Raw genomic sequence first — 9,714 nt, forward strand, 5'->3', positions numbered from 1 at the left:
TGTAGCGCTCGCTGAACTCGAGCACCGACAGCCCGTGCTTCGCCGCGTACGGCTCCAGGACGTGCGTGAAGTGCGTCGCCTCCGTCTCGGGCGGGATCCCGAGCCCGTCCGGGCGGTACCGCGAGAGCCCCGACTTCGGGTCCATGCGCGGCTCCGCGACCCACACCGTGTGGTACTCCTTAATCGCCGCCTGGATCGCGCGCTTCAGCCACGCCCGGTTCGCGTCCATGTCGCTGCGGTCCAGCTGGTTGTAGATCTGCAGCGCCATGTCCGTCAAGAACGGCGGTTGCGTCCGGCAGAGGTAGTAGCTCCGGCTCCCGTTCAGGATCTTGCCGTAGTGCTTGATCTCGAAGATGAAGTGGTCCACCATGCCCCTGGCCAGGTTCACGTACCCGTCCACCAGCAGGCCGAGCGAGATGAAGTACGAGTCCCAGTTGTACAGCTGCGTCGGTCGTCGCTGTCAGCGCACGCCCGACAAAGCGCGCGATGGCGCCACTCACCTCGTTGAACCGTGCTCCCGGGACGACGAACGGGATGCCCTTCAGCGTCTTGCCGCCCTTCCCGTCGCTCACCTCGTTCATGGCCAGCGCGAGGATCCCGGGCTTGTGGTTCAGGCTCTTCACGAAGTGCGGGTCGTCCGGCGTCGCCGGGAGCACCTGCACGTCCAGGTTCAGGTGCGGCTTCTCCGCCGCCACCCGCCGGTAGTACTCCGCCATCGCAGGCTCGCCGTGCGGCACGTAGATCCGCGGGTTCACGCGCCCCGTCCGGTTCTTCGGGTCCGCGCAGATGATCTCCAGCCCGTCGCCGTCGATGCGCCGCGTCAGCGCGTGCCAGAACGAGTTCTTGATCATCCGCGACAGGCGGTCCACCGGGTTCTCCGTCAGCCGCGCCTCGTCCAGCACGATCCGCTTGCGCCCGTGGTCGCGCGCCAGCGCCAGCTCTTGCAGCAGGTTCGACAGCATGTACGTGCCCTGCCGGACAGCATGTCAGCGGCACCGCGTCGGTGTGCTATGGGATGCGTGCGTGCGTGCGCGCGCGTACATACCCGGATATCGAACGTCTTGAAGCCGTTGCTCGTCGCCGTGCCGAGCGACATCAGCTTCGGGCCTGCGTCCGTCACGCTGATCTGGAAGTCGCCGTCCGTGTCCTCTTGCTCCAGGATCACGCGGATCGTCTCCTCGACGTCGATCAGGAATCGGCGCGGGCCTGTGCTCTTCTCGTCGTGCGACATTCGCCGCTGTCTGCGCACCCAGTCGTTGTCGAACGCCGCGCGCTTCGGGTTGTATCCATGGGCGAAGGACTGTGCGGACGGATTAGCGAGCGTTCAACGGTACAGGTGGCAGTGTCCTGTGGGCAATTGACAGCAGAAGAGAGCCTGCTGCGAGTCGCACACGGCTCAGACGCTTGATGTATGCGCACCGCACGCAAGACTGAAAGACCTCAGAACTGGCTCGATCGCCCCTGCTCGACGCGTGAAGACATACAGAAATGCGCCACTACAGCCAAAATGGCTCGGTCATTGCACGCAGTTGCAGATCCCTCCGCCGCGAAGACGCCGTCACACTGGAGAGGTACACCACACATGGAGACCGCATATACGCAGTGTCTAATGCAAGGCAGTCCTACCGATCTCTGCGATCCATTGAGGGTCGGAGAGCGCGATGGGCGCGGAGTTGGGGCAGCACACTTTCGAGGCACGGCTGGGCCTGTTACTCCTTGGACAGAGGATCAAGGCATCCCGCGGAGCACGGAGTAGCAAAGGGCTGTCGGGCGGGCGGTACTCACGGCGCTGTATGTCCTGGAGCGGCTGAACTGCTCTTGTCCGCCGTAGTAGGTAGCGGCGTCGGTGTTGACGGGACGCTGCTCGTCGATGAAGTTGACGCCCGTTGGATGGGTAAGTGCGGGGGCCATGGTGGTCGAATGGGCGGAGTTGATGATGGATTCAAGAAGGTGTGCGGAGCTTAAGAATGGGTGTGACCGGAATACGGTAGAAGGGCGAGGACGGACGGGTCTAGGGTGATATGGAGGAAGGAGGGAAGAGGAGGATGAGGCAGAGGCGGTGGAGTAGGATTGTGTCTGAATCGGCGCGTGTGCCGATGGGAGCGCTGGTGCGCCTTGTCTGCCGTCCGTCTTGGTATACGGGCAACGCGTTACGCGAGCCTGCGCCTGCATACGCCTGCTTGTATTTATCCATCTCGGCTCACTCAGCGTCTCCCGCACCTCTGTCGGTCACCTGCCCGCCCACGGATTCTCGCATCTCATACTCAGGTCCCAGGGCTTCCCCTGCCATCGACAGATCGTCTCTAGTGCCGACATGGCGATGCATGACACCGCTCGCACCCCAGCGCGAGATCCGGTCTCCTGGCGCGTCGCTCTTTCCCCGGACTGTCACCCTCCAGCGCCCGCCGGGAAGGCCCTGCCCCATGGCACCATGTCCCGGGCTCGCTGATGGTCCCATGGGCCATATACGCTGGCTGCCCAGCCACGATCCGCTGGGGATGGCTGTATCACGCCGCGCGCTCAAAGACCGTCTGCCCACACCACTGACAGACCGTCGCGGGATTAGTCCGGGCCCGCGCGTTGCACGACCATGGCCCGTCAATCACCAGGGCCACAGTGTGAAGGCGGCCGCTGCATTTGCGCTGCACGCGCCCCGTCAAGCTGCCGCACAGGAAGGGCGGTCAGTACGCGTTCGCTTGCGACGTGTCGCCGTCATAGTTTACAGCATCGTGGATGCCTATCGCAGACACGCCTGACGTCAGTCGACAGCTTTCACGCGCACGGCCACGAGGCGATCGGGCATGTTCTGCTCGCGATCGGAAGCCCTGCGCCCTCGCTTCAAGCACGCTGTTGTCTCGCCGCGGCCCACAGCAACGCTCTCGTCAATTCCACTCGCCAGGGATCGTCGGCACGTATCTTGACGTCAGCGCAGCTCGTATCTCGCATCCTCGCTGGCTGCCCTGGCTATCGTTCGCGTCCAAACGAGCGACTTCCTCACACTAGACGACCTCGAAAACACACCGGGCCCTGCCGCTCCGCACTCCCTGTGGCGGGCACGGATCCTCGCGGCCGGCGCGGCGGCTGCGTCGGTACGTCTTTTGCGAACACTGACCGTCCTCGTTCGCTGTTCGCGCTCTGTGCTGCAGCCTCACCGCTCTCGTGTGCAAGCCCGTCACCCTGCCCGATCACCTTCAGCTTTTCTGTCGTCTGCGACACCCGCGTACACTCGCGCGCGCAACAGACGACCGACTCTAGGCAGCGTCCGTGTCCTCCAGCCTCCTGCGCACCCCCTCGCCTCCAAACATGGGCTGCCCTGTTACACTACGCTGGTCGTCGCTCAGCCTGATCTCCCACAATCCTGTCCATGTGTACCATTTCTGTCCCACGCCGTCTCACTCACTCCGCTGCCAGCCGACCCCTTACAAGGCATCTCGTAAGCCCGCAGTGTACGCGCTCTAATCATACTGCCCATCGTGTGCGTCAACCCCGGTCACTATCTACCCACGCGCGCGTCCCGCTATCTAATCGTCAGCCATCCCGCGTCACCTGCGTTCCGCACGCCCCGCTGCGCTCACAGCCCCACATCTACACGATTAGCCCCGTCCGCGCCTGCATCCTCCCGCTGCCAGTGCTTCAGAGCAGGCACACGGATGCCGATCGTCCACGTCATCGCAGCGGAATAATGCGACCACCTACAAATTTCACATTGTATCAAGCATTTCGTTTGCATGGAGATCATCACCCATCACTTACCAGTCGGCGCGGATGTAGGATGCGACGTTCTGGCCGACCATCTACGCGGCCGCGGGCCAAACATCTCGTTTCGTTCAATCTACTCAGCCGCGACGACGGTCCCCAGCGCTCCCTGACCTCATTAACACCATCAGCCCTGTTAGCTTGCCATCACCGCACACACGCAGCACTCACCCCGCGTACTCGGTACGTCATATACTCCAGCCATCATCTGGCGAGATCGACCGATACGCACTGCACAGGGGAATGGTCTGCAGCACGCCTACAGTGGCGTACACGGTGAGTGGCGTGACGCAGCACTATTAAAAACAACAGCAGCTTACCTGACCAGCATCCAGCCGTGCAGCACTACTCGGCCGGACAGCGGGCGAACAAGACAGCAGACAGCGCACATCGCGAACAGTGGCACAGTGAAAGACGCGTCGCAAATGACACAGGACTCTCTGACGACGCCCGCCTTTAAATCCCTCGCACGCTCCCCCGGCCTGTCGCGATTCCCACGACTGCCGCCCGCACATCTCGCATAGGCTGCCGCGTCGCTAAATGGTGACTACTCGCCCGAAACCATGACGGCAACACCCCCGCGTTCCCGCCCGCGTACCTAGCCCCGAACGTGAGCGGTCATTCTGCTTGACGCGGACGGACACACCCCCGACGTACGCACCCTTCAGATCCACCGGCCGCGACGCCCCCACATCGTCCGTCACCCTTATGGCTACGGTGACGACGCCTGCGTCGCACACAGCGTCCCCACACAATCAATGCCGTGCCCGCGCCCGCGCGTGCGCATCTTCGTATTCACACCATTCGCGTGACCGCCACTGTTCGTCGCGTCGCCCTGCGCTGCGTGATCGGCGTCTTGGCTCTTCACGTAAGTATGCGCCCGACACGCCGTCCCTCCTCGCGACGCACGCTGGCCTGCCATCATCTCGGCATGTCCCTCGCGAGCCCCCCACGCGCTCTAGCGAGCTGGCCGCTGCTACGGCTCGCGCCTGCGCTGGATTCTGAGGACGAGGAATGTGCGTCGCGCCGGGTGCCAGAGCAACGTGCAGGATGCTCCGGCGCGAAGCTCCAGTGCTGGCGTTGCGTCCCCGGTCAGACACCATCAGTCGGGTAAATAAGGAGAATGGCAACGGCGACAAGAACAGCGCCGAGCGGCATGCGCAACACGCGCGCGCAGCCGACGATCTGGCATCCAGACGACTGCTCCCGCACCCAGAGCGGCGATGCGGGCGCATTATCGGCAGCCGTCGATTTACCCCACAACGCGTGCGCCGTCAAACTACGCCGGTCGCACATCCTAGCGGCGGGGGGATCTAGTCTGCGCGCGCCGCCTCTGGTGATCCCGCCGCGATGATGCGGACGATGCGCGTCCTCGTCGCCGCAATAGGAGCGGGCGGGAGGACGCGGCCGCGGTCCTCTCTCTCTCGCATTCGTTCGGCCACTAACTCCCTGCGCACTTTCAGCCGTCGACCACATCCCGCTGTCGTCCCTCGTGCGTTCCGTCGCTCCCCTCGGTCCCCCACTGCTCAGTCGCTCTCCCGCTGCTCAGTCGCTCTCCCGCTGCTCAGTCGCTCTCCCGCTGCCCAGTTGCTCTCCCACTGCCATGTCATCTCCCCCGACTTCGCGCGCCACATCCGCGGCACGCAACGCGAGAAGGACACGGTGTCGTGCACGCGCCAGAGCTCGCGCGCTGCCCACCCGGCTCGCCCACCGTGCAGCACGATCTGGTGCCAGGCAATTTGCAAAGTATGTAGCCAAAGACCCACGGTGGGCTCGTAGATCAATGGCGCACCGCTCGGCCGTTGCATGCCGCACACCGCACGTCGCTGCGTAGGGCCCCGCGTGGAAAAAGCCACCAGGCGCGTGGCGCGCGGAGACGGTCCACGTCTCCCTAGCTACATCGCCAATCAATCGAGGGCTTGCCCCCGGTACTTGCGTTGCCGGCGCGCGGGGATCTGAATGGCCTGCATGTTCGCAGCCGCAGCGCTGTGCAGCCGGAGCCAGCCAAGACGAGAAGCTCGCCAGTCGCGGACACCCCCGCCGCAGAATGCGCTACAGAACACGCTACGTGTGGTAAGCTTCACCCCACGTGTTCTGTACCCGACGCCCGAGACTCCCCGCGGCGGCGTTGGTAGCGTGGTGCGCGTTGTTCATTTGGTATGTTGCGCGCATCTCTCAGACGGATGGCGGCGTCGTGTACTTACGCCCGGTCACAAATCTGCAGGTTTTACCCACTCGGTGCCTAGCCGAACAATCTGACGTGCACACGGCCTCCTGCGTCGCTTCGCGCGTCCGCACTCGGTCCAACTCCACGATCGCAAACCTCCTGCCGTGCGCGCAAGACGTCTACCGCCGTCGATTGAGACTCGCTCGCGGCAGCAATCTGCCTTGCGCGTTTCTGAGCATCCCCCGCGCTGCACAAGTTGTGAGCTCGACTCTCACTCGCGCAGACAGCTGCTCTTGAAATCGCACCGCTGGCGTGTCCTTCGCTGACGCCTCTCTTGGCACCAGCATCTCCACTGTCACCCTGCACACGTGCCTCCATTTCGTCTGATTTCCCCCGTTTTGTATTCCCCGCTTTGTATTCCCCTTTTTGCATTTATCACCACATCCATTGTCTACCCGCACTGGTACAGTGTATTTGTTCGGAACCCTGCAGCAGGAGACAGTCAAGGACGCACGGCAAGCATGACCGCCTGCCTCTTCCGAGATCGCTCGCACGCCAACATGGTGCCAGATCGCGCAGAGACAGATAGATACAAGTAAGTACACGAGCGAGCAAGATGAGATGCGTTGTTATGAGCCACACAATAGGACACGCAGGCAAGTAGGAGCTGCGTGGATCAGTCGCGACAGCCGGTGTGTGCGGGGGACTCTGCACAACGCGTGCGTGCATGCGTGCGCCAGCGTCAACGAGCATGTGTGATCGCACGCGGTTGGCGGTGCGTCCCTCGCGTCTGCCTGTCGCGGAGACTCAGCCGTTGCCTGTGATCTGGCTAATAGACCTTGTGTCGGGCTGCGGGCTGACATGGGCACAGCGGGCGCGGGCGGCGGACCAACAGACTGGATGGTAGGCGTGGAGATTTCAGGCAGCGAGCTGCAACACCGCCGTCTAGCAAGTCCTCACGGAGGACGACGGTCAGACACAGAGCGAGAGGTTAGTAGATAGCACATGAATATCGGAAGCAGCATGGCTCACCGAGGCATGCAGAGAGAAGACCGGCTGCATGGGACGGGAGTACAGCACGAGCGAAGCGGTAGCGTGAGTACGTACACCGGGCAACCGGACGCCGCGCGCGCTGTGTGAGCACTGCGGTCAGCGGTCAGTGAGATGCTCAAAATGCGAACGTGATGGAAATGCTTACCGTGGCGACAGCGCAGACACAGGATGACGTGCGGGGGTGCGGACAGGTAAGGACGGACAAACAGTGTACACGGACAGATCAGCGGGACAAACAAAACAGTGAGTGCAAAGAGGATGCACCGACGTCAACTGCGTCGGCTGAGAGCCGATCGTCTGGCGTCCCCTTGCAACACGCTCCTGCGCGCACGTCGCTATCAGACAGCCGAGGCGAGCCCTGTCGCTCGTATACTGCGCTGCCCAGTCATTTATGTGTGTGGCTTACCGGAATGCACCTTAAAATATATCTGTTTGATGTGATCAGCAGGGACCGGCAGCTTTGACAATTCCATGTCGCATCTTCCAAGAAGTCATAAATTATTGTCATGGTGAAATGATTGGGATTACATACTTCCCGTGTGAATTTCTCACCGCTGCTTATTGTCTGGCCGACGCCGTGATGGGTGTTATGTGTGTGTATATATACACTGTGTGAATCATTTCCGGTGACCCTCTTGCTCCTTTCCTTGCCGTTGCTTTCCTTTTTGCTTTCATGCAGGTGTTGTAATCTTTCTATTTCTGTCCTTGATTCCTCTCATCACCAGCCTCCGAGTAAGTGTATTTATATCTGTTATAATACTTTTACTGAAATTGCCTCACCAGCTTCTCTGTTGTTGGTCACAACAACTTGTGTTCAAAGAGGCGGTGACAGCAGCGGCCACGCACATTGTTGGTGAGATGCGGTGAGTGCCACAATTGAGGCGCATGATCGATCGGTGCTCATCCCGATTAGGACACTAAAATGGCATGATGCTTATTCACTCGTTTCTCCTACCATGAAGGTGTTGTCACTCGAGCATGACCCCCTGTTTGCCCTCCTCAATGTCAGTGTAACTGGCCATTGTGGTGCCCCGCCCCGCTGCAAACTTGCTCGGTATGTATATGGTGTGCGAGCGGCGAGTTATCTTGCCGTCTCTGGCGGTGACCATCTCTGGATGTGCACTGCGCGTTCACAGCTGACCGGGTTTGGCCAGTATTGGTCGTCGTTAGCGCGCGTGGGAGACGGCTGGACGACACGCTTGTGCGCGGGTGAAATGTCACCTTGACGTCCCGGTTGACGCATCTGTCTGTCCGGGAGACTTTGGAGCAGACCGGAGACTGCAAAGGCGCGGTCGAAGGTGCTTCTGCAGTTGTCCTGTTCAGCGGCAGACGGTGGAAGGACTGGGCGGGAGACGGCGGTGGTGGCTTGAGAGACGGGCGCGATGGGCACGGCGAGCTCGACACGCAGGGCCCGGGATATGTATGCAACGAGGCTGTAGTAGACTATGCAATATATTTACATACCGCGCTCTTCTATGCCCTCGCCCTCTACCGCCCTCTATTACCTCGCCCGCTACTCTCCTCTATTGCCCTGCACTCCACTGTGCTCTATGCCCTCACCCCCTACTCTCCTCTATTGCCCTGCACTTGGCCTATCTCTCGAATTTCACTCGGTCAGTTCTCGCACGCTGGTGGCCCACCATCTCCGCATCATCCTGCCCGGTCAGCGCTCGCCAATACAGCCCAGATGCTGGACCCATTTCCGTGGGAACCAGCCATCACGCGTGCCTTCGATGCCATCTCCTCAAGTAGGCGTCGTACGTATACCCCCACGGTCCCCTTCTCGGGCATATAATCAGGATGTAGTGTTATATATTCACATAGAAGTACCATACACATAGGCCCGGTGTAGTGCAACAATAACAACAGCAGGGTATCAAAGTCCAAGGTGGGCACTCCAACAGCCACGTATATCGCCGCTTTCAAGGCGACCTCGTTGAACCGTGCTCCCGGGACGACGAACGGGATGCCCTTCAGCGTCTTGCCGCCCTTCCCGTCGCTCACCTCGTTCATGGCCAGCGCGAGGATCCCGGGCTTGTGGTTCAGGCTCTTCACGAAGTGCGGGTCGTCCGGCGTCGCCGGGAGCACCTGCACGTCCAGGTTCAGGTGCGGCTTCTCCGCCGCCACCCGCCGGTAGTACTCCGCCATCGCAGGCTCGCCGTGCGGCACGTAGATCCGCGGGTTCACGCGCCCCGTCCGGTTCTTCGGGTCCGCGCAGATGATCTCCAGCCCGTCGCCGTCGATGCGCCGCGTCAGCGCGTGCCAGAACGAGTTCTTGATCATCCGCGACAGGCGGTCCACCGGGTTCTCCGTCAGCCGCGCCTCGTCCAGCACGATCCGCTTGCGCCCGTGGTCGCGCGCCAGCGCCAGCTCTTGCAGCAGGTTCGACAGCATGTACGTGCCCTGCCGGACAGCATGTCAGCGGCACCGCGTCGGTGTGCTATGGGATGCGTGCGTGCGTGCGCGCGCGTACATACCCGGATATCGAACGTCTTGAAGCCGTTGCTCGTCGCCGTGCCGAGCGACATCAGCTTCGGGCCTGCGTCCGTCACGCTGATCTGGAAGTCGCCGTCCGTGTCCTCTTGCTCCAGGATCACGCGGATCGTCTCCTCGACGTCGATCAGGAATCGGCGCGGGCCTGTGCTCTTCTCGTCGTGCGACATTCGCCGCTGTCTGCGCACCCAGTCGTTGTCGAACGCCGCGCGCTTCGGGTTGTATCCATGGGCGAAGGACTGTGC

The 9,714-nt window shown here is 61.8% G+C and overlaps 4 protein-coding genes across 4 annotated transcripts in view; 2 read left to right on the forward strand and 2 right to left on the reverse strand.

Moving 5' to 3' along the window:
- The window catches only part of POSPLADRAFT_1174275 (glycoside hydrolase family 37 protein), a gene marked incomplete at its 5' end in the record, with an annotated part of 4,838 nt that extends 2,927 nt beyond the window's left edge, over positions 1-1,911 (reverse strand). Inside the window, 3 exons of the mRNA XM_024488282.1 lie at positions 501-971; positions 1,046-1,300; positions 1,786-1,911. Coding sequence (XP_024334534.1) covers positions 501-971; positions 1,046-1,300; positions 1,786-1,911 — 852 coding nt within the window. The remainder of the gene's footprint in view (positions 1-500; positions 972-1,045; positions 1,301-1,785) is intronic.
- A 413-nt stretch (positions 1,912-2,324) lies between these two features.
- On the forward strand, positions 2,325-4,216 carry POSPLADRAFT_1061422 (hypothetical protein; the record flags this gene model as incomplete). The annotated part of the gene is made up of 6 exons (XM_024481377.1): positions 2,325-2,684; positions 2,747-2,881; positions 2,928-3,089; positions 3,772-3,939; positions 3,996-4,032; positions 4,092-4,216. The coding sequence occupies 6 exons, from the start codon at positions 2,325-2,327 to the stop codon at positions 4,214-4,216; spliced, it is 987 nt and encodes a 328-aa protein (XP_024334535.1).
- A 471-nt stretch (positions 4,217-4,687) lies between these two features.
- On the forward strand, positions 4,688-8,202 carry POSPLADRAFT_1156048 (hypothetical protein; the record flags this gene model as incomplete). The annotated part of the gene is made up of 14 exons (XM_024487022.1): positions 4,688-4,772; positions 5,306-5,502; positions 5,591-5,829; positions 6,393-6,518; positions 6,580-6,615; positions 6,760-6,826; positions 6,873-6,913; positions 6,968-7,018; positions 7,186-7,219; positions 7,425-7,567; positions 7,656-7,708; positions 7,835-7,839; positions 7,986-8,030; positions 8,113-8,202. 14 exons carry the CDS (start codon positions 4,688-4,690, stop codon positions 8,200-8,202), a joined length of 1,212 nt encoding a protein of 403 aa, XP_024334536.1.
- A 424-nt stretch (positions 8,203-8,626) lies between these two features.
- Positions 8,627-9,714, reverse strand: part of POSPLADRAFT_1155635 (glycoside hydrolase family 37 protein) — a gene marked incomplete at both ends in the record, with an annotated part of 5,617 nt that continues 4,529 nt past the window's right edge. Inside the window, 2 exons of the mRNA XM_024486960.1 lie at positions 8,627-9,379; positions 9,454-9,708. Of these exons, the coding sequence (XP_024334537.1) occupies positions 8,627-9,379; positions 9,454-9,708 (1,008 nt within the window). The remainder of the gene's footprint in view (positions 9,380-9,453; positions 9,709-9,714) is intronic.

The sequence above is a fragment of the Postia placenta genome (genome assembly GCF_002117355.1).
Source record: "Postia placenta MAD-698-R-SB12 unplaced genomic scaffold POSPLAscaffold_17, whole genome shotgun sequence".
NCBI classification, from domain to species: Eukaryota; Fungi; Basidiomycota; class Agaricomycetes; order Polyporales; family Adustoporiaceae; genus Rhodonia; species Rhodonia placenta.